At 36.0% G+C, this 25,175-nt stretch overlaps 1 protein-coding gene across 1 annotated transcript; it reads left to right on the top strand.

Moving 5' to 3' along the window:
• Nucleotides 1-205: 205 nt before the first annotated feature.
• LOC126814915 (heavy metal-binding protein HIP) lies at nucleotides 206-4,522 on the top strand. Its single transcript, XM_050540363.2, has 2 exons — nucleotides 206-594; nucleotides 3,839-4,522. Exons 1-2 carry the CDS (start codon nucleotides 327-329, stop codon nucleotides 4,264-4,266), a joined length of 696 nt encoding a protein of 231 aa, XP_050396320.1. The 5' UTR covers nucleotides 206-326; the 3' UTR covers nucleotides 4,267-4,522.
• Nucleotides 4,523-25,175: the final 20,653 nt, after the last annotated feature.

Here is a 25,175-nt window from a genome sequence, read left to right as displayed (position 1 = left end):
TTGACCATTTTATTAGAGTGGAGTGTTTTGTGTGTTTTTGGTTTGTTTGGTTGGGTGATGGCTAGATCTAACGATAGCTTGTCTACTGATCTGTGTGTTTTTACAAGATACTTTATTGACTCAATGTTGACTTCCCATTTTGTTTAGTTTTGAAAACTTCTGACAACTGTTTGTTTACTTCGTGTTGCCCGTATAAAAGGTGGATCAGGACCAAAATGTAAAACAGATTGACGTCTAAAACCAATCAGTGGAATACGATATAACTGTTTTAATTCGTGTATCAGACCACAAGTGTTCATTTTGGATATTTTGAAATTCGTTTCAAGATGCAGATGAAAGTGCTTTTAGTGTGTTTCGTCATTGGGATGTGTTCTGCGGACAAGTTCCCTGTCCCTACAAGGTATAACACATGGGTTGCAGGAACCAACAATTGTTCGTGTTCCAACCAGATTGAAACATTAAACAAAGATTTACAGAAAGAAGTTGCTGCCAGACAAGAGCTAAAGGGAACAATGGAAACCTACGTATCGGAGCTGCAAGCTCTTCGAGCTATTGTGAATTCCATCCAAAACGGAACCAAGGACGTAAAAAGAGGTAAAGAAAGAATGTTATTGATTCCTTTCTGTAATTTATAATAAATAGATTAATAGTTACTGGTAATAAAAATCTTTAATACCATAGACATATAATAAATAGATCAATAGTTACAGGTAATGAAAATGTTTAATAACATAGACATTGAATATGTAAAGGGGTCACTAAAAATTTTGGTTTTTAGAAATCACGAATAATGATTTTATTACAAACGTATTACTTCCTACATTATTCACATGAAATATTCCAGCGTTCATTACTTGATTTTATTCTACGCATTGATATTATTCTAATAATCGTTTTGATGAGAGTTGATTTTTATATTTCTGTCTGTGTCCGAGGTTAGCGATACTAATGATTAATAATTAATTATTAAACAGGCATTATGCAACAGCTAATTCTGCCTATTGCAGGCCTTTTTTTATGTCTGAAATGTTATTTAAATTAGACATTAACTTACCAAGACCATAATCAAACCTTGATGTCATCCGATGGCTGCGATATAATTAGATTTAAATATGTTTTGTGGTCGATGCGGTTACCGTAAAAATGGATAACCGAGACATTGTTTATTATCGAAACAACGGTAGTAATGACAATTGTATCGCCGAAATCTAGGCTCCGAGTAAAGTAATTTGACTGATATTTTCAGCAAATTCTCATTTCATTATCTATTTTCTAACAATTAAAGCGAGAACTGTCAGCTCGTTATCTAATCTTACCTAATGCCCCTTTAAAAAGTGAATAGTTTTTGATATAGGTGAACTTTTCCAAAGAAAAAAACAATCTGTGATTTCTGCGTATCGTGTCTTGTCCGTAAATGTGTCTTGGGTAATTGTTTGTGTGTGGTGCAGCCCCCCCCCCCTGCACTTACTATTAAGGTGGTAAACATGGTAATTGTGTATTACTTTATGATAACTTATTTTTATATTCGTCTGGTCGTTTGTATTGATAGTTTGTATATAGCTTCATTATTTATATATACATATAGATTGTAAAAACAGTTTATACGGTATTCTAAAGTCTTCTTTCCACAAAAGACTCGGTATATGATAGAAAATTTGTTAGATTAACACAGTTTATTCGAACAACGATTCCGCTAGGCTACTTTGTGACTTTCAAACTGTCGAAGTTACTTCTCAGTTAAAAAGGTTTTTGTGCCACCTTTAAACTCCATTTCTTTGTGTAATCCACGTCGATAGTATTATTAGGACATTGCTCTGACAATCAGAAAGTCACAGATACGAATTCCGGTCTTGCTCATGAAGAAACTCAGGGATGTCCGGGCTTTACTTGTCAGTGTGTGGTGTCAAATCGGTCGGACTAGACAAAAAACAAGGCCATTTATTTCTCTAGAATTTCCTTGTGGTACTGGTACTATAACACAATACACAGAAGTTCTACGAACCCTTAACATATAAACTTACAATTAATCTTATAATTTTGAAATGTACGCAGGTATTTAAAACAATTTTAATGGAAAAGTAAGCACAGCTCGATATACCCCAGGTCTTCGACATTACCAGCATCCTGATAGCGCATAAAAACGAAAACTAAGGCGATATATAGAAGCTACATCAATTGGGTTATTTATTATTACCAATAATTTTACAGTTATTTTCTACAGTCTACTTGAAGTCTTTTGTGGTACATTGTTTAAAAATCAATCATTATGTTTCGGATTGATTTAGGAACATGGAAGATATTGGGATAAACATTAATTTCAAATTAAATAAAGGAAGATATTGTCATATAACCAAAGCGTTGCCAGTACACTCCCGTTGTACCTAATACTAGATACTTTGGAGCCAATAAATATTAATAATTTCTGTTAAAATATCAAATCACATTAGATTTCGTTGAATAAACTGTCAATTCTGTCAAATTGTGCGAAAGTGCAAATCGATGTTGTTCGATTGCTACACCAACAAAGTAAACGTCAACGTCGTTAAATATTGAAAATAAAATACAGTAACCGTCTGTTGTTTTACAAACCAAAACCTACCCATTCCCCATGTGACAGCTTAAGCCATACGCAAGTTACAAATATCTCCGCTTGAGAACAAACGAGTCGAAAACACTAAGGTTACTTCAAAAAATTTAAGAAGTATATTTCCGTTTAATAAATTTGACAATGTTTATTCAGTCCTTGCATTTGATAAAATACAACCTTTTGAATATGTTGGTCATTCAGGGCAGAGATCTAGTCGCAAAGTAGATAGTTCTCTGTGTGCAGAATGACCATGAACTGTCTAAGAAATACTTACCAATGCAAAAGAAGTTATAACCACAAAAGTGTGCATTTATGTCAGGTTTGACATACACGCTATTAAAATAAATTTTGAACGATTTAAAAAAATCCGATGGTTACAACAAGCAGTCACTCTTTGTTGAAATGTTGAATCAAAATTTTTCCATTGGTTACTTATTGAATTTGATTATTGATATTTCTCGGAATATAAAAGTTCTTGTTATATTTGACATTCTTGTATACCATTGGTATTTGAAGATGCATTATTTATTTATACGTTGAGTTTCGATAATAGGGAAATGTATTCTAAGTATTCCCTGAACGTACTGAACCAACAGCCCAATGTATAATTTATTTTTTAAATCTAAAAAGAACAAGTCTGTTTGCATGTAATCCGTGTAGATGTTTCGTCGGTTATTTGTTTATTTATTGTCTGTAAATTTTAAGCAGTTTCCCCAAACAACATACCGGATGTTAATGCTGTAAATCTCAGATGACTTAGTTTAACAACAATAACATTGGGAGTTTGAGTCACAATTCTTGATGATCCATGGTAAAATTGTGAAAAATGAACACTCTTTGCAATCTAATAATTTTACAATCTTGAAATTTAAATATTTCTTTACAATCAGGTACACTTCGAATTCAGTTTTGTCCCGCAGGGTTATTGAAAGAAAAAAAGAATAATATCATGTTTCTGTTCTGAAATAAGAAGATTTAACTGTATAAATTGTAAGGCATGTGTACGTGTTCAATATAAAATACATTGTATATACCAATAAATACACAACTGCTATAACGAATATAATTCTTGAGTGTGTAACGATGACATGAATTAAGTTGCCTATTTAATGCATGTATAGGAACCAACACAAGCCGTTGCTTGCAGAACCGACTGGGTTCAATATATTAAGAAACCCCGGTTCAATAGAAACCAAAGAAATTGTATGATAATAAAGAGCTTTGTTAATTTTGTTTTATTTTATTTTTCAGTATCGTCAACACCTTTACAAGCTAAAATAACACCAGAAGTTTCTTTTTCTGCTAAACTCAGTTACAACCGAGAGTTACAGCCACTGGATACTGTCATCTTCGATACGATTGTGACCAACAATGGTGACGGTTACAGCTCAGAGACCGGTAAATTTACCACACCTGTCACCGGTACCTACTTCCTCTTCTCCACCATTTTGTCTGGTTACAACACAAAAGTAGAAACCGCCATTATTGTTAACGATAAAGAAGTTGGCAGAATGTACTCGGGAGCCCATGACGCTCACGGGTCTGGAAGCAATGGCGTCATCGTCAATCTTCAAGCTGGAGACAGCATCTGGATTCGACTGCTTTACCAAGGAGGAACCCACGTTCATGGTTTTTACACAACCTTTTCGGGTTTCTTGGTGAACGAGAGAAGTACCTAAACAAACTAAACCAAGAATTAGTGACACTTTATCTTTCGCGTGTATATTTTATTTTAGAACTTCTTCATTTTCACGTTATTCATAACACATTAAAATAACATTCTAATTAAGTTTAATCTTCCACATTCTTATTCAACATTTCTTCATTAAATTTTAAAGCTATGTATTAATTTATTCCCTAACGGCTATTAAAACGTCTTATTTCGTTGTATTCTGTTTCGTATAGCGAAGTTGGCAATAAAAATGTATTTTTCAATAGATGTGTTTTTTGCTTACAAGTCTGAATAAATTTTACTCGATTTAAAAAGCCAAACATTAACAATACCAAACTCATTAATTAAAAAAAATGAATAAACATATTTTTAAATTTTACCTGTATACAAGGATCTCGGGTGGAATATTTAACGTAATGAATGGCGTGGGCAGAGGTGATCGTTGTCATAGGGCACGACTCAGAAGAGGCCCAAAATTGATATCGGTTACCTTGATAAATCTGTTTCAGCTTTCTTCCAATTGTCTTTTTAAAGCGGCAATGTGTTTATTTAAGCCAAAATATTCTGTTGATATTATCACCTTTTAATAAAAATAATTGTTAGAAATACTAACACTTAAAGCTCCGTATTTGATTGATACCCATCGTTTATGTCTCGATAAAAGACATTCTGTTTGAGAAAAGTGAAGGTTTGTAAGATTCAGCAAGTTTATAATGACAATAATACAGTATAGTATGGTTGGTTTCTATCAACTAATAATAATATAGCTACTTTAAGTGGAGTAGTGATAGTTATTGTCGTTAAAGGTACGTTATCACAGACTAAGAGACAAATATACCTTGGCAAACTATAAACAATCAAGTAAATTTACCAAAACCAATTTGACCCAAAAATCATTACAAACGATCAATACTTGGCATGTTTTGGCCAACTAAGTCTTTACTTTCTATTGATTTCATACCTTTGTCTTTGTCATCTCATGATACCTTTAAACTCATTTTCATCTGTGAACATCGAGCTTAAAACATTTAATAAAAATCTTGATAATATTTATATACTCACCATTTTTAAAAACGCACTTTACTACTCTATTTAATCTTGCTTCTGTTCATGCAATTCGGGATATATAATTTCTGTTTGTTAATATAACCTAGAACAACATATTATGGCCAAATAGAAATGACATCCTGTTAATGCCTCGAGTTCCTTTTATAGTTGGGGTAATTTAGTTGGCTAATTAGTTAAATAATACACAACTGGTATTAAATAGTTAGGATCGGAAACTGCCTGTTATCTTATGAATGTTAATCGAGGGGAGATCCTGCCAGTTTATGCAGTAAATGAGACCTTTTCAAGGCCAAATGGAACTGAATGAAATTTACATTGGCTGAAATGCGCGCGAATCGCCGACAGACCGTACACCAAATCTGACATGTTTCATATTTATGTCAATAATACACCTTATAAAATATGTCTAAATATATGTATAAATCGAAATCTTAAACTTGGAATTGAACTATCGGCACAAATTGATCTTTTTTTTTTAAATTAAAGATTTCAAATATATTCTAACGACCGCATCAATATATTTCTATATATTTTACATTGTTTAAAAAAACATACAGACTGCTTCAGAATAATAATTGTGCTATAGATTTTCATCTTGAACAAAACATACAGACTGCTTCAAAATAGTTCTATAGATTTTTCATCCTGTAAAACCATTCCTTTTTTGCCTAAAATGTGTGTTTCTGTGATTGAAAAATAACCAGTTTAAACATACATTATGCAAGAGCTAAACCTGCCTATTGCAGGTCTTTCTTTAGGCCCGAAATGTTATCTAAATTATTAATTAGACATTAAATAACTTATCCAGACCATAATCAACTCTCGATGTCAACGCTAGCCTGCGATATTTATTGGATTATGACCCGATCTGCTGCTCAACTTTCATTCATGATTTAATCATGAAATGGATAATCGAGACTATGCTTTTTATCGTACCGACTTTAGTAATGTTGATCGAGGCTAGGCCGAAATTTCAATCGCTTAATTCTCGGTTTATAGTGGATTAATTTGACTGAAATTTTCAGCGAATTGCCTCTACGTTATCTAGCTTTTAACTAGTATAGTGAGAACTGCCAACTCTTTATCTTATCTTCCATAATGTATCTTTAATAAGCCGTTCCCTATTTAAACCAACTTAGTTACATTGAAATGAATATTGTTAAGGTATATTCATTCGACGCTAACTCAATGCGATTTTTACAAATACTTCTCCCCACTGCTTCGTTTGATTATGCCTAATTCCTCTCAACCACTGCTGGACAGACTTCTGATTCCTATCCCAATTTATCACAGAGGTAACGATCGGGTTAAAAATTAATCCAATACAACCTAACAAATCACTTGGGATTGACCAGAGATCTAAATAATTTAACTGAAAAGGTATAAAAAATGCGTCCGAAATGTATTTACAGCGATTAATCTGCTCAAAGTAGAATAGTGCAGAAAAAAAAAGTAATTGTGTGATAAACGAAGCTATCCGAAACGGCCGAAACGTAAACACTTATGAGGAATTCGTTTATCGAAATGAAATGAAATGAAATGGGGTTTAACGTTCTATTGTTCTGCACCGACTGGGCTAATGAAGGCAGGCATACGCCATACAGTGTGCTATGAGGGAAATTTTGCCGGGATAGCGGCGCTGCGGCTCACTCATACCGAATTCCAACTGCCAAGGGATCGTTAACGTGCACGCCAATGTATACACAGGACCTCACTTTTTCGTCCTATTCGAACAACTATACGTTGAACTTTCTCGGCAGACACAGGGATCAAACACGGGACCTCGAGTTTAGCGATCCTAACCCACTGAGCTACAATCCATTTATCATCTGTTGGTCCACGAATCAGACGAACAACATTTTCACCATCTTTAATACATTTAATCAACTGTCTAAAGTTTATTGGAAGACCCCAGATCAAAGAGTCGGACTGTCGTGTTACATAATATCAGTGGTTTCAACAGACTGAATAGAATCCATCTACGACATCCAACAATGGGCGATAGGACACATTTGATTGGGCGATACAAATAAACACGCTCCGTTAAACGTCCAACTTTTGGTTCAAAGTACAGCAATGGTTAGATAGGGATATTTTGGGCCACAGCTTCAGGAATATGTACTATAACTGGAGACTTCTAACAGTGGCACATTGTGCTAGGAATATCTCTTACCGTCCAACTGGGGGGGGGGGGGCAAATGGTTAGCGCGTGCGCGTTGCATCATAAGGTCTGTTATTGAGTCAACTGGCGTGGATTCGATTCCCCGGTTGTACGTGACAGGGAGTAGGGTCGCCTATCCAGCCTTGTGGGTTTTCTCCGGGTCCCCCGGTTTCCTCCCTCTGCTAAAGACCCCTACGCGCCAGTGATTTCGTGAAATAAAATTAAACAATATGTTAGTCCCGAAATGATCTAGTTTGTGTCGAGTGGACGTTAAACCCCATCTCTCTCACTTTGTCTTTTGATTTCTTTCCAAATCAATTGAAATTGGCATTAACACCCTACTTTTCTGCATCGACTTGGGCTAATGAAGATGGGTTTACGCCATACAGTATGCTGTGAGGAAAATGTTGCCCGGACAGCGGCGCTACGGCCTACTCTTAACTCGAATTCCATCTGTCAAAAGTTATTTTATATGCTCGCTAATGAGAAAATCGGGACTTTTTTTTTCGTCCCATCTGAACAACAAGACGCTGCACTTCTGACAAGGGCAAGTCGCGCTGGAATATCTCGAGGAACGTTTTCGGCCAATACCGGGAGTGAACCTTGGACCTTCTTGTTACAGATCCAGCGTCTTACTGACTGAGCCACCGCGACCCTCAACCTCTTTATAACAATATTTATATTATAATCCAGAATGCATCTAACATCACAGGATTTCACCCCGAATCTACAAAGCAAATATAAAAGTATAGATTAGTTAATGGGATAAATCAAAACAAAACAGGAAACAACACAGCCAACTGAAGATCAAATAGCACACTACTTTCACTATTATTTATTTTAAGATAACCTTAGATAATGTACATGACCTACAAATCAGGAGATTTATATTAACAAATATTTGGATTATCAATTACCAATAGCCCCTACCCCCCAAAAAACAAAAAAACAAACAAAAAAACAAACAAAAACATGTGATTAAGGGTGAATGGTAGAGTTGTGGTGCAGGAAGTCAAACATAAACATTGAATATATTCTAAAAACAAAGAAAATTGTTCCTCTTAGCTCGGGGGGGGGGGGGGGTTGATGCCCGAATGGTTAGCACGTGCGCGCTGTATAATAAAGCCTGTCATTGAGTCAACTGGCGTGGTTTCGAATCCCCGGTTGTACGTGACAAAGAGTAGGGTCGCCTGTCCAACCTCGTGGGTTTTCTCCGGATCCTCCGGTTTCCTCCCACTGCTAAAGATCCCTACGCGCAAGCGAATTGTTGAAATAAAATTAAACCATATGTTAGTCCCGAAATGACCTTGTTTGTGTCGAGTTGGCGTTAAACCCCATTTCTCTCTCTCTCTCTCTCTCTCTCTCTCTCTCTTAGCTCAGAGTTGCGGGCGCAATGAGTATGCGCGGTGGCGAGGCCAAGAACCAATAACAAATGGTCCAAATCAAGCTCCGTCGCTCGAAGGCAAGAAATAATCAGTGTTAAGAAACCAAAGCGCTAATTGGCTTCGTGTTGTTTACTTTAACCGAAATGCGAAGTCATGAAGCCGAGTAGATATCTGTCATGAGAAGCCCCAGAGAAACCGAAAGTTGAAGCTTTGATAATAGTTACCCAAAGGAACTATTTTTGTAATAATCTTAGAGGCAGTTTGTAATCAAATTGGTTTAAAGATATATTTGTGGTGATGCCCCAAATTCTAGATAGTCTGGAGGCTCAGCGCGGGGGTGTGTCCATCAAATGGCCAAAAAACCAGACCCAACTTTTCTGGAGTAAAATTTTGCGAAGAATACGATGCCGAGTGGTAATCAGTCGGCCGTTGGGGTGTTTTCGAGATATTCGGGGTCAAAGGTCAAATGGATTCATTTGCACTGAAAATGTATGCGCAGTCATTCTTGTATCAAGAAAATAAGCTGAAAATGATCGAAAGTAATCACACTTTCAATAAAAATATAAACTTGATAAATTCACCTTTGTTTTTTGTGACCCCAGAGGTCAAAAGGTCACATTTTCCGTTTTAGCACCAGGAAGATTTAAAGTAATAAATGTTAACGTAAAATATAAAAACTAAAGCGAAACCTGTTCTAAGTAATAATAGGAACATTTAAAATTTATCTTTAGCTGGTCTTAGCACCGAACTTTTACTTTGGAACGTCGAAAATGATCTTGCATAACAGAACCAAAACGCTTCGGAACCCGTTTCAAAAATACGTAAAAACTGTTAAATCAAAATCTCTCCGAATTAGTTTTACAACGAATGCTATAAATAATGATACTAGTTGTCTGAAAAAAAAACAATTGAATATCTAGAATTTGGGGCATCACCACAAATATATACTATTCAAAAAAAGTAGGGGATATTTGATTTTGGGGGCATAATACTAAAATATGCAAATGACTACGAAAAAAGTCACTATAGAACCTAACAGAAGAAACATTTCCAGTTACATGTGACGCCCAAACGCACCTATAGCTACCGCATGGAATGCAGGTGATGCTTGGGATCATCATGGGGGTCCAACCCAAGATTTGCACGACTCTGACTTTGAATGTTACAGTCATTGTGGCATTGAATTCCAGGGTGGAAACATCAGTTTAATTGTTTTAGTGACCAGAAAACAAATTTTGATATGCGTCGGCTTACCCAAAATGAAAGGTTACGTGCCCTTGGCATGCTACAGATCGGCACAACACAGGCGGTTGTGGCGCGGACGATGAATGTTTCTCAGTCTGTCATAAGCAGGCTATGGTCCAGATACCGTGATACACAATCTGTACAGGACAGACCACGCTCAGGTCGACCAAGGGCGACAACTCAAGCCCAGGATCGATTTATCCGTACCTTGGCCTTGAGAAATCGTGTCATCACAGCAAATCAGATCAGCGCTCGTCTTCAAACAGACACTGGTGTGAGAGTGAGTGGCCAGACGATTCAGAATCGACTGCATAGGGGTCACCTTCGCGCCCGACGTCCTCGCGTGATCCCTTGTTTGAGAGATCATCACATTCAGGCAAGACGTCGTTGGTGTAGGGATCGTCAACACTGGGATAATCGACTCTGGAGCAATGTGATGTTTTCAGATGAGTCAAGGTTCACTGTTGATTTTTTGGACAGACGTAGGAGGGTGTGGCGTCGTCGAAACGAGCGCTTCCAAGACGTTAACGTCATCAGACATGATCGATTTGGGGGTGGTTCTGTTATGGCGTGGGGAGGCATCACTGTTGCTGGAAGAACGGCTTTACATGTTGTTGCAGGGCGTGTTACAGGCCAGTACTACCGGGACAACATCTTGGCAGTCCATGTTGTGCCGTTCGCACGACGTCATGGCCGCCGTTTCATCTTCCAGGATGACAACGCAAGATGTCACAGGGCCAGGATCGTTACAGGTTACCTCCAACAACAGAACATCACCACATTACCTTGGCCAGCACTGAGTCCCGACCTCTCCCCCATCGAGCATGTCTGGGACATGCTTGGACAGAGGTTACGTCAACGTCAACAACGTCCTGCCAATGTCCAAGAACTTGCTGCTGCGTTGCAACAGGAATGGGACAATCTGGACCAAAATGACCTTAGACGTCTCATTAGGAGTATGCCACGTCGGATCAATGCTTGTTTGGCAAACAGAGGAGGATTTACCCGTTACTGACTTGGTTGTGATGCTGTGGTAACTTTGCTGTTTGACCCCGGGTATCATTTTACCCTTATAATGGTCAGTCTGTGCCTTACTTAGTCTAACGATCATTTGGAATAAATCGATGAATGTGAACTTCATTTCATTTTGTCATTTCTTTCTTCGTCAGTTTCATTAGGTGACTTTAATAACACTTAAAAATCAAATATCCCCTACTTTTTTTGAATAGTATATCTTTAAACCAATTTGATTACAAACTGCCGCTAAGATTATTACAAAAATTTTCCCGGCTAACATTTACCAATACGACCTGTGAACTACTATGTACAATACATTCGTCGGTTTTATCTGCGTCCATGTTCCAGCGAAATTCATATAAACTCATAAAAAAAATTGCAAACTTTTAATCCCGTCGTCAGATACGTGTTTTCCCGTCACAGATTAACGTCGGTTTTCCTAGACTGGGATTCTTGGAAATCCACGCGGCCTGCAGGCTGGAGTCCAACACTGAAACTATTCAATTGTTTTTCAGATAACTATAGTATCATTATGTATAACAATCGTTGTGAAAATAAATCGGAGAGATTTCGATTTGACAGTTTTTACGTATTTTTGAAACAGGTTTCAAAGTGTGTTCGTTCTGTTATGCAAGATCATTTTCGACGTTCCAAAGTAAAAGGTCGGTGATAAGACCCCCTAAAGATAAATTTTAAATGTTCCTATTATTAATTAGAACAGGTTTCGCTTTAGTTTTTATACTTTACGTTGACATTTTATTGCTTTAAATCATCCTAGTGCAAAAACGGTAAATTTCCCCTTTTGACCTCCAGGATAAGACTAAAGGTGAATTAAGTAAGTTTACATTTTTATTGAAAGTGTGATTACTTTCGATCATTTTCAGCTTCTTTTCATAATACAAGAATGACTGCGCATTCACTTTCAGTGCAAATGAACCCATTTGACCTTTGACCCCGAATAACTCGAAAACGCCCCAACGGCGGACTGATTACTCTAGAAAAGTTGGGTCTAGTTTTGTGCCCATTTGATGCCCCCCCCCCCCGCGCTGAGCCCCCGGTCTAAGAAAATGGATGGATGAGTTACAGGTATAATGGCTTTTAGTAATTCAGAAATTTCTTTATAAAAAATACTTATTAAAAAGGTCGTTGACTGCATGAATCAATTTTGTACTAACGCCTTTTCTCTAATTATATCTAGCGGTTGACCCGGCGTAGCACGGGTATAGCCATAAACCGGATGTAGTATAATTCCGAAACCGGAAATGGTAGTCCATTGTCACCAGCCCTATGTTACTCCCTGGTCCGAGCTACCCTATACGCCAAATTCCAGCCCCGGGACAGACCTAGTGTAGCCGCCAACTCTGAACAGACAAACAAACAAACGACAGTCACAAATATTTGTATAGATTATTAACAAAAGGGAGGTATTACAAAAATTACAGGATATCGTTATGAATCGGTCACTGTTGCTTTCCCAGAACTTTCTAAATAATTCCATGCACGACGTCCAATATGTGCCACGCCCATTTACACAATGATCTACAGTTAATAATGTCCGCACTACTGATTAATCTAAGGTCGATTTGAGGTTGGCCTTTAACTTTTTGTACTGACATTTATAGGAAATCCAATAATTATTATGTTAAAAGGTACAAATACTGGAGATATATCTCTGTTGACTAGTAACCATGTATCTTCAGGCTCAAATAAATTTGTTTGGAAGTTTGTTTATATGACTGAATAAACAGTGAATTCTACGGCATTGATTAATTGGCCATCGACTAAACAAACATAACTCAAATACTATTTCTAACTTCCAACAATAGTTTACGGATATTCCATCAATTATTAACAAACGCCATTGTGTGCAAATACCATTTCGTTTGTTTATCTCGTGATATGTGACTCCACTATGTACGATGTCTTCAAATACAAGAGTCCCCATTACAGTAGTATGTAATACAAATCGCACCCGATGCATACGACACCCCTGATAAGTTCATATAGCTAAGCATGAAGTGTCCCGGAAAGAAAAAAAAATACATGCCTCGCAGCTATGACCCCAAAATTGACAAAAGATTATTGAGTAACAGTATAAAGATAATTTTAAAGCATTATTATCTAGTCCAGTGGCTGAAGGGGGAGAATTCCGAATCTGGGTGGGGATCAGGCGTTTGAGGGCACGTTTTCGAGATATATGGGGGTCCAATGTCTACAATTGGGGGGCAATGTGATTATGTTAACTTAAATGATGATCATGTTATATATAGATAAAAGATAAATTTCTAGAACTGTCCATCTCTAAATAAGTGTTTACGATGCCCCGTGACAACTGTTTTGATTTTTGGCGAGGTGGGGTGGGTGGTTTCAGGTGGGGGCGGTATTTTTTTTATTTAAACATAGTTTATTGTACTATAGAACATAAATAAAGTACAAAAGGATTGGGACAAAAGTTACGAAAACTTACCGATGCCCTCTCCACATACATTGTAATTGACAGTTATGATAGTACAATTGAAAAGAACATACAAAAACGGAGGATATAGATGTTATAATAGATAGTTAAAAATCCCATTATAAAGAAATTCTTAGATATTTGGTTTATGAAAGTAAATTTTCCGACATGCTCAAAGAATCTCACTGGGGGATTTAGTATCTTCTTTTGAAATTTAATATGAGTAATCACCCTTGCGAATAAAAATCAAAATCGAAAGTTTGAAGGGGAAACTCACAAAGTAGTAGTATTACGTACACAAAAATAAACAACAACAACAATCAACACATTTTTACAGTTGTGCAAATAGAAAAACAAAACAAAAATGAAACTACACTACGCATACTTATAAATTGAACCTTTTAGTTGATTTAATATATTTTTGTACTTGATTAAATATATAAATGTTAATGTCAGTATTTAAACTAGAATCACCCCAAAGAAGTATATTTAAGGTTATGGTGGTGTAGCTACATATAGAATTGAAAAGTTCATTTCTTTCAATAGCAAACAAATTACATTCCAAAAGATAGTGCTTTGCGTTTTCGGATGACGCGCCACAAGAACATTCAGGATTTTCAATTAGATTTATCCGAAAAAGATCTGAGTTGAGGGAACTGCACCCATGACGAAGTTTTGTGTGTAAAATACACAACTTTCTATTACCACTCGCATAATAATTTGGAGCCTTTATTATCTCGAATCTCTCAGACAATTTTATTTTGAAAGTTTTGATATTTTCTATTTTCTTTGTTGATGAATCCATTAAGTTCCAGTCTCGAATTGTTGACGGAAAGAACGAATTTTTATATAATGATGTTCTACAGAAGGGTGGGGAAATATGATCACTATTTCTTAAATTATATCTAAGTGTGTTTCTTTCAAAGGCATGGATAATATCTAGTAAGTATTGGGGTGCGTTATTGTTTGAGATTTTATGTAGGGTGGTAAGACGTCTTATACCCCGGCGTTCAGAAAGCCTGTTCCAACCAGATTCATAATAAAGCGCTGCACGGCTACAGAATTTTGGAAGTCCGGTGACTATTCTCGCGGCCTCTAATTGAATTTTTTCGATTTTTTCTGCGTCGGTTGACGAACAGCTATCCCAGACTTCACAAGCATATTCAAGAATAGAGCGAATATGTGCTTTATATATTTTATTAAGCGAGCTCCTAGTTGTAGTATATTTTAGCTTTCTTAGTATATTTAGTCGTTTCGAGGCTGACCTGCATAACATGTCTATGTGTGTGCTCCATTTGCAATCATCTGACAAGTTAATGCCGAGATGCTTGTGAGAATGAACGATTTCGAGTTTGTTATCGCCGAATTTGAAATTTGGAGTGATTGACAAATTTTTGTTAGTGAAAATTACGACCTTGGTTTTATCGGGGTTGAATTTAATTGACCAATCTTTTGACCACTCGGAGAGTTTTTTTAAGTCTAAATTTAATGAAATTTCGAGGTCCGGTAAGTTTGTTTTGTTGCACCCAATTACTGTGTCATCGGCAAAGAGTCTAGCGGTATTATTTAAAGCATCCTGGATGTCATTAATATAGACAAGAAAGAGGAAAGGACCTAGTACAGATCCCTGGGGTACCCCAGAGGCCAAAGTTGCATAACCTGAAAAGGAACTGTTGATGAAGACTCTTTGTTTTCTACCGGTGAGATAATTTTTGAACCAGTCTATCATGTTGTCACTTATACCATAGCTAGATAGTTTGTGGAGCAAACCTAAATGATTAACACGGTCGAACGCTTTGGAGATGTCACAATGTATGTGACATGAGTACTGTCGTTTGTCTATCGAAGAAAGCACGTCCTGATAAATTTCTAGTAACTGATGCACAGTGGAATGTTTGGCTCTAAAGCCTGACTGAAGACAATTTAATAAATCATTACAATGAAAATAATTGTAGACGTGTTTAAACACAATTTTTTCGAAGATTTTGCTCACTGACGATAATAAGGATATAGGACGATAGTTTGAAACGTTACCTCGGTCCCCATTTTTAAACAAGGGCATAACATTTGCAATTTTCCATGCACTTGGGAACGTGTTGGAACTAAGTGATTTGTTAAACAATAGTTTAAGGGGTAAGAATATCGTCGAACGACATTTTTCAATAAACAGTTACTAATTTTATCCGGGCCGTTGGCCTTTTTTATTTTCAGGGTTAGGATAAGATCAATAATCTCTTGATCGGTAATTTCCGGCATGTGAAACAGAGAGTTTGTTCGTTTGGGAAAATACGGAAATTCCTTTTTGTCATCATTGTTGGAAACGGAACCGAAGAATGTATTTAAAAGTTCGGCCTTATCGAAATCTGAATGTGCAGTAATGCCTGTATTGCTTGATATTAATGGTGGTATATCAGAATCTACTTTTTCACGTATATAATGCTTAATATGTTTCCAAAAATTTTGAGGACTCGTTTCAGGATTTGATAATTCAGATACCAACCTGTCAATATACTCTGTTTTTAAAACTTTTTTAAAATTATTAACTTTATTACGTTGATGTTTGTATATCATCAAATGGCTAGGTCGTTTTGTTCGAATAGCCTGCTTCCTTAAACGATCACGAATCCGAATCTCCTTACGTAGACTTGAATTAAACCATGGTTTATCCGAAGGTCGAATAATTACTTTCTGCCTAGGAATACATTCGTTTGTAAATTGTGTAAGAATTGAATAGAATATATCAATTGCGTTATTTATGTGAAGAGGGGTGAGCGCTTCTTCCCAATTAAAATCAGAAATAAGATTATTTAACTTTTCGTAGTCTGCTAGCTTGTAGAGAACAATTTCTCGTTCAAAACATGGGTTAGAATAAGTACATAAGTCTAGAACCGCAGCAACACCTTTGTGGTCTGATATGTTCTTATCAATATCTATAGTTTCACTTAGACATATCTTAATCTCGTCTTGAATAAGAATCACGTCTAGCAAGGATGATTTTGAAGCGGTAACTCTAGTTGGTTCATGAATGATATTTTTCAGATTGTTACTTAGCATCAAATCATAGAGTTGACCATTTTTTAGACCTAAAAGATCAAAATTGAGATCCCCGATTATGATTATATTTTTTGAGAATTGATAAGCTAGTTCGATTGATGATTCTAAAAATAACCAAAATTCAACGCACGAGTTCGGCGGTCTATAAGCAGTAGCTACCAATATGATTTCATGTTTTAGCTTCACTTCAACCCAAACTATTTCAGTGTCCTTAAATTCTAAGTCAGATCTTCGTTTACATGGTAGTTTCTTGTCAACATACACTAGAATTCCTCCCCCACTGAAGTTCCTATCCTTTCTAAACGGCGGGTGAAAATTTTTAAAAGTAAGAAACTCATTGTCTACTCTGTTATCAAGATGAGTTTCTTTGAAACCACAGATGTGATAATCTTCGATAAGTTCTGAGACAGTGCCGAGTTTGTTTCTAATGCTTCGCGCATGCATTTAGATGAAATATTGATACATGGTCCGTTGGCGAATTGATAGGACCAGGGTTTAGTCGGATGTCCCCAGATCTGATAAGCAGTGCGAAAAGTAATGCTTTTATGAGATTAATGTGGGATGCGGTAATTACATTACAAGCAAATATAAGTAAATCAACCAGTATATTATAGTATCTAATATGAACCCCACACGTCACCCTACTCTCAATAAAGATAGGGTCTAGATCTACTTGTCTAGGATGCGCCCTGTTACTTTAATCGAGGAAGGGGAAAGGTGTGGTTCAGTTCCTATTATGGTTTTATAAATATGGGTAGTTTCAAGAGGGTGTGTTAAGTGCACGGAAAAATATAACATATATACGGAAATGTACATACACACAAATAAACACAATAAATAAATAACAATATGAAACAACATTTCAAAATACGAATACATAAGAGCTCAGAAGCAACCTATTATAAGAGGAATCAGGTATATTATATATTAAGATGATAAGAATAGTATAAAATGATCGTGTAAGCCAAAATTTGGATAGGATAATTGATTAATAACCAACCGTTTGGCCCTTTTAGAGATGTAAACAAGCGTTCGTTAAACGAAATCAGTAGTGAGTAGTGATTAACGGTACTGATTGTGTCAAGAGAGCGATGTGCTAGCTATTACAAAGTGTGATTACATTATACAAACGAGTAACTAGATTTCAGTGTTTCTTTTAAACATAGATAATCAAGTCGAGAAAAGGGGGATGGGGGCACAAAGCAGACTTTCGGTATACATTGATATTAAATCTTATTAACCATTGCGAATAAAAGTTGGATGTAAAAACCACTATTAGTATATGGGTTTTCTTATCATGATACTAGAGGTGTAATATTGTGAAATAAGATTTATCATTATTTTTTTACTCTAGCGAGTTTGTGTTTTATTCTCTTTATCTCTTCACTTATATTCATGTGCATTTGGATTCGAATTTTTAGACCGGATTTATCAACTGCAAAAATTTTGCCGTTGGCATACCATGCCGTGCTAACCTCAGGATGCGATTGGGCGGTAAATTGACGGGAAATGAATGCACGTTGATTTAAATGATGATGTTCTTAGAACTTGATGAAACATCTCTATAAATATGTGTTTAAGATTACCATTGTGTGGGGGTGGGGCAACATGTATTTTTGTGGACAGAAATCATTTGGTTCAAAATTGACGTTAAAGGTGGTTTCTCGTTAGCTTTGTCGTTCAGTACCTATTTGGTCATTCAAAATATTAAATTATAATGGTACTTTTCAAGAGATCTGGAAATGTAAATCAAAAACACAGTAAATCAGAGACATATTTAGATATTAGTTTATTCTTAGCCTTCACCAGAAGATTCAAAATCAAAAGTTCTTAATATGAGCGAGATAAATATCTTCTTTATGGTTGATGAACACTCGCATATATGCTTCAGATACCAATTCACATTGTAAATCTTCATTCAAGGCATGTTATTTTTTCACCCAGAAAATCTTTCTTCTAGCGTCATTTGCTGATGTAAGTCGCCTTCCGTGGTATTTTCTACCTTTGCCCGTCTCATTATCGATCAAAATGTATATTTTTGGATCATCGTTTGCGAGGAGAACGATTGGGATGTCTCTTTCGCCCGAGCAAGAACACAAAATACAGTTTGTTTCAGCGATTCCATTAATTTGCAATGGGAAGAGGAGTAGGTAAGCTATTTTGGTGTCCTCGTGGTTTGTTGTCAGTTCTAGAATATTTTCGACACTTTCAATACCAATCTTGATATATTTTTGATCCAATCAAGATTAGTATTGCAAGTGTCGAGGAATATCTCGGCCTGCATGCTTTCAGTGGAAATGACTATCTGTCTTTCTTTTACAAGATAATTCCAACTTTCTAACAATTTTTATAGAGCTGGGACAGACAAATGATGTTTCCGATGACGTAATTTCTGGAATAGAAATAATTGTTTGTACTATGTACGGCGAAAGACGACTTGTAAATTACATTAGAAGAAAGATTTTCTGGAGGAATTTTAATTGTTTCTTTCTTTATTACCATCTTGCCTGGGTAGTCTGTTGCTGCACATTAAACGCAACACTTATATGGAAATGAAATGAAATGGGGTTTAACGTCCTACTGTTCTGCTCCTAACCTGGGCTAATGAAGACGGGCAATAATATGGAGACAGACTGCAAAACCAATGATCGAACAAGATGACCTTGCGATACAAGTCTGGAATGAAGATTTACTATGCGAATGGGTATCTGAACCATATCCAAAGGATATATGCGAGCTGTTGATCAGCCATAAAGAAGATATCTATCCCGCTCATATTATGAACTTTGATTTTGAGTCTTCTGATGAAGAATATAAGAATAAACTAACATCTAAACATGTCTCTTGTTTACTGTTTTTTTCCAGATCCTTTGAAAAGTACTGTTATATTCAATCTGATTAAAATACAGATCCGTATTTCGTTTCGTTTTTTTTTTATACTTTCGATGGCATACGCTACATGAAGATCTGACCGGTTATAGTGGGAGGTGGCGTCAAAGGTCATACGAGCAGCTTTTTGACCCCATGACTTCAGACATTGATTAATCAACCAGCGTTGATAAGAACACGCTGTAAAAGACCGTTTCACTGGCTAATCCCTCATATTAACCAGAACGCGGCTTATATAACAACTCTTCCAGATCCTAGTGTTATGAAGACGAAATTTTGAACTATAAAAAAACGGAATGAAATAGGAACTGTGTTTTAATCAGATTGCATTATAATTTAATATTTTGAATAACGAAATTGGTGCTGAACGAAAAAAAAGCTAACGAAAAGCCGCTTTACAGGTCAATTTTGAACCAAGTGGTTTCTGTCCCCAAAAATACATTTTGCCCCCCGCCCCCACATACAATGGGAATCTTATACACATATTTAGAATTAAAAAGTAATGCTTTTATCAAACTCTAAGAAAATCATCATTTAAATCAACGTGAACTCATTTCCCACCAATTTTACCCCCCCCCCCCCTTTACACACACGTACACCTGCAACCATCCATCCCACCTCACCTCGCCACAAATCACAACAGTTGTCCAGGAGCATCAAAAACACTTATTTAGAGAAGGATAGTCATAGAAATTTATGTTTTATTAATATATAACATAATCACATTTTCCCCCAATTGTAGACATTGGACCCCTGATATCTCGAAAACGTCCCCTCAAAAGCCTGATCACCACCCAGTTTCGGAATCCACGCAAAAAACTGGTCTAGAAAAACTTTGTCTCATAAATTCACAGCTCGGGTGGCGATTGTCCCCCTTCAGCCACCGGACTAATCTGCTATCAGTAATGGTTTATACATGATTTATATAGACGCATTTAAAAATGTTATTTACAAATTACAAAAAAGTAAATTCTCTAATAGTAAGTGCAGGGGGACTGCACCACACATAATTTACACAAAATAATTCTACAGACAAGACACAATACGCAGAAATCACAAACAAACGAACAAATTAAGGGAACGGATCCGGGGGCTAGCCGTTAGCGTCCACTGCGCTGTACAGTCCCGGGCCTGTGGTGATACAGACTTCACTCAAAATAGAAAACGATCAGGAATATAACCCAGAGAAACCATTGTGTAATACCAGCATGAGTCATGATCTGATATTAACCACATGATATATGAATGTAAACACATTGAAGTAAAAATTATCTCTACAAGTAACCATATCGGTGAAATGCATAAAAAAACCAGTCGTAGTCAAAAACTAAATTTTAATGTTCTATGTTAAGTGAGAAACATTTTAAGTACTCAACAGAATTTAGGTATTTTGACTATAAAGTTAGGGCATATGTTCCATTTAGCACAAAAGCAGAGGAAAAAAACAAACAATACTGAATACAAGAAGCAAACTGATAAAATGTAAAACCGTAAAAAAAAAAGACAGCCGTCTGCTGACTGAATGCCGTGACGTAAAAGGCTGAAATGTAATTTTAAAAAAGGGGTGTAATCAGCAAATGGACTGTTCACCGTGTACAAAATACACGACAAACAGTAGTAACAGTTGTCCGGAAGAGTAAACTTACCCTGCCTAGCGGCACACCTGTATCCAAACCATTAGACGAAATCTCGGTAAAATGGCGTAATTGGCCAGTGAACTATCCGTATGCAAAATGCACCTGATAAACAGTGCTAACAGATGTAATATTCATAATCGGGAAGAAAGTATACACATCAATTAAATATATCTAGAATAATAGCCGAAAGAGACATGTTATATTTAATAAAACTTTTTAAAGGTTTTTGTAAGTTTAGTGGGCAAGTATCCCTGTAGTTGAAGCTTAGATGACAAATGCCTCGATCTACTTAAAAAATAAGAATAAAGGAACAAGCCCTCGCGTATCGAACTAGCTGAGACACATAAACTCCATAAGCTGGTGATATTGGAATGTTACTTCTAATGAATGGAAAGTTAACAATCGGAAAGTCAAAGTCATCACGTTTATCGTACAATTTAACACTCAGTTTATGGCAATTGTCAAAATCGAGACGCAGACCAAAGTAGGAAGCGTAATTGTCACTGTCAGTAGTATTTTTAATTTCGAGCTCATCAGGATATATGAATTCTACATAATCACTAAATTTGGGATTATAGCACATCATCGATATATCGATAAGTGAAATTAAAACGCCTGACTAATCGTTTATTTGTTTTAACGAGTGCCTATATATAATCGGCTTCGTACGAATATAGAAACAAATCAGCAAGCAAAGATGCACAGTTGGTGCCCATGGGGATACCTACCACTTGCTGATATATTTCCCCTCCAAATTTAACAAAGATATTATCAATTAAAAAATCCAACATCTGAATTATCTTGTTGGCGGTGTATTTATGTTTGGAATTACTATGGAATTGTAATTACCAACTAGATATTCATATGTAACAGTTTCCGATTTAGATGAAAAGACACTGTGAATAATATCTTTTAACCGAGCTTTTAATTTACTATTGGGAATTTTAGTGTACAAGGTAGAAAAGTCAAACGTTTGTATAGATGAGACTGAAGCAAGTGATCTGGATTGCAAACCATCAAGTAATTCTTTGGAAATTTTTAAAATCCACATTTAATTAATACCACTACGAGAGTATATGTTGTCATAGTATGTTTGAATACCCCCTTTAACTGCCGTTAGTATAGATGTCAATACTTTTGAAAGTGGTTTTGTGAAACAAAGAGATGAACCTGCTATAAAACGTTGTTTGTAGGGATTTTTTTATGTAGTTTAGGTATCCAATATAACAAGGGCAGATTTGTATAGGTATCTGTATTTGGATATAATTTCATCCTTACTAAGAGTAAAATCATCGTGCTATGAAAATGTATATGTAGTCGGTTATATACTTATCAAGAAATGCGTAATTGTGTACCGCCTTTGGCAGTGCACTTCAAATAAAGAGATTTTGTTCTAGAAAGAAATTTTTCTTTATCGTTACAAATTGTCAAAAAATCGTAATGCCTGTGAATGGTATGTTACTATAAATTGACGGGTATTTTACTACTTCAAAGACATTAAATTTATTGTTAATTATATTAATATCCAGGTCAAGAACGGATGCATTTATAGTGCCAGAATTTTCTTTACTTGATATTAGTTCTGGGGGATATATTTCACTTTTATATTTGTTGAAAGTTCCGTTATCATTGATAAGTGTTATGTCATCAATGTATCGGAAGGTATAGTTCCGACTTTTAGCTACTTTTTTATCTGTTTTTCGTTTATGATCCTGAAAGCAGAATTCAATTGTTTGCTGTATTATCTGATCCCCAACCTCAAATATGGCAGGGGATCACGTGGCTAAGTGGGTAAGACGCTGGCTCGCTAGTCTGGAGGTCGGGTGTTCGATCCCTGCATTGGCCGAGAAAGTTCAACTGTCTAGTCCTTCGGATGAGACGAAAAACCGAGGTCCCGTGTATACATTGGAATGCACGTAAAATATCCCTTGGCAGTTGGAATTCGATATAAGAGTAGGCGATAGTGCCGCTGCCCGGGCAAAATTTCCCTCATAGCACACTGTATGGCGTATGCCCGTCTTCATTAGCCCAGCATAGGAGCAGAACAGTAGGACGTTAAACCCCATTTCATTTTATTTCAAATATGGCATTGTCATTGAGAAAATGTATAATGTTTTGAAACTTTTCTTTATCAAAAACCACAGTGTCGGCATTGCGACGTTTTATAATCCATTTAGCATCTTCCCGAAAGCTCCAATAAAAGCTTTATCCACAAACCAATCCAAATTATCTTTAAGGTCTGAATGTTGAAGCATAGTATACAAAGTAGAAAAGTCAAACGTTTCTATTGTTTTAGCATTAAGTTTTTCACTGATCGTATCTGAATTTTCTACTATGCGAAGTGCTCTGCACCAAATGGCATGTTTGGTTTGGCATAATTTAAGTCCTTTGGTTATTGTTTTAGCCAATGGTTTTGTGTGGCAGTTGCTGGAGGATATTATGCACCTGAATTTTACTGGGTTTTTATGGAATTTAGGTATAGAATAAATGTAAGGTAATGGATCTATTTTAACATTATCTTTAGTATCATTGCTCCTGTTGAAAGTATAATGATTATGTAAAATATCTAGTTTAGTTAAATCCGTAATGCATTTATAAGTGTCATTTTTGGTATTGGGCCAAAGTCCAACTTCAGTCAGAATACTCCTAAGATAGTATTTTAACAGGTAAAAGCAATATTGTTGCTAGTCTTATCGACAGACGTTAAAACAAATCTCTCTTGAAGAGTAGCAAGGCATTCAGCTGCAGATGTATGGTTATTTAGGACCTTGGGTGGGGGGGGGGCGTCTTGGCTTTTGTTTTATATACTTGGTTCTCTTTGACAAGAGATCAAAAACCGTGTTTTTCCATTCTCCAAAAGATTTTAAGGGTGCACGAAATTTATCATACCAAGTTACTATACATTTCCTGATTTGAGATTTTAAATTATTATGTAACTTTTTTAAATTAGTTTTACTTGATTGTTCTCGAAATTGTGGTCCAAAGCGTAAAAAGGGTTTTTAAGACTTTTATCTGCAACAATATCGAAGTTTCCTGTCAGTATATGTTCATGAAACTTATCTTTAAAACGAGAGTTGGCGCATTGGCATGTTGTATTATCGTAATTGTCAATAAATTATTGTACGTTAACGTTGTCAATAGTTTCATGGTAGTTAAATATTTTATTACAAATTGGCGGTGGATGAAATTTAAGGAATAGTATCTGGTATAGATTTAATTACTGATCGGTCTCTAAAGATTCTATTCAATCTAATGTCTTGTATATGTTTATCTGTAATAAGGATTTTACGTAACACATCAGGTTTTTTTCTTTCGTACATTATGAGGTTGTATTGAATGCGTAGGTGAACACTTACCATTTATCAAATCGATTATAACATCGTAATATTGAGGAAGAAATTAAGTTAATTAGAATAGATGATATCTTGTATGAGGACACCAAGTTTTTTAGCTGTTGATTTTCTTAAAGAGTGTACAATTTGTCGGGCTAGGTTGAGTACACAGGACCCTTTATCCAGTATTAAAGCGCCCCCTATACATCCTGGTCAGACCAATGAGTGTCGGGCCGCCGACGTACTACCTGTCAGAGGATATCCCATCCCTGTCAGCGGTATTATGGGGATCTTTTATTAAAACATGAAATCCTCTAATGTCATTGAGAAAGTAATTACACTTTCTCAAAAATATTGTTCCGGTTTGGATTAATATCCTTTCTTTACTATAACTGCAACGATTAGGGGATAAGCGTTCATCATTATTTTAATAATGGGTTAAATCTTACACTTGTTTAATATAATTATGACAAATCACTTAGGCTGTTAATACGGAAACGAACACGTATAAGGTCATAAAAATTGGAGGTTATGATATTTCATGACGTGTGCCAAAATACAAGAACTAAGGATTACTCTTTAAAAACGATATGGTATAAGATTTATTATAAATGATATGGAAAAAAACAATCCTGATCCCATTATGAAAAGATTTCCGTTATTTTGTGAAACG

This window comes from Patella vulgata, chromosome 3 (assembly GCF_932274485.2).
Source record: "Patella vulgata chromosome 3, xgPatVulg1.2, whole genome shotgun sequence".
Classification (NCBI taxonomy): Eukaryota; Metazoa; Mollusca; class Gastropoda; family Patellidae; genus Patella; species Patella vulgata.
The sequence above is the reverse complement of the archived record's forward strand: the minus strand, read 5'-3'. Positions and strand labels throughout refer to the sequence as shown.

Excerpts from the sequence above, each read along its gene's own strand:
- LOC126814915 (XM_050540363.2), top strand. The coding sequence starts at position 327 with ATGCAGATGAAAGTGCTTTTAGTGTGTTTCGTCATTGGGATGTGTTCT. Across the intron at positions 595-3,838 it reads AACCAAGGACGTAAAAAGAG|TATCGTCAACACCTTTACAA; the intron begins GTAAAGAAAGAA and ends TTTATTTTTCAG.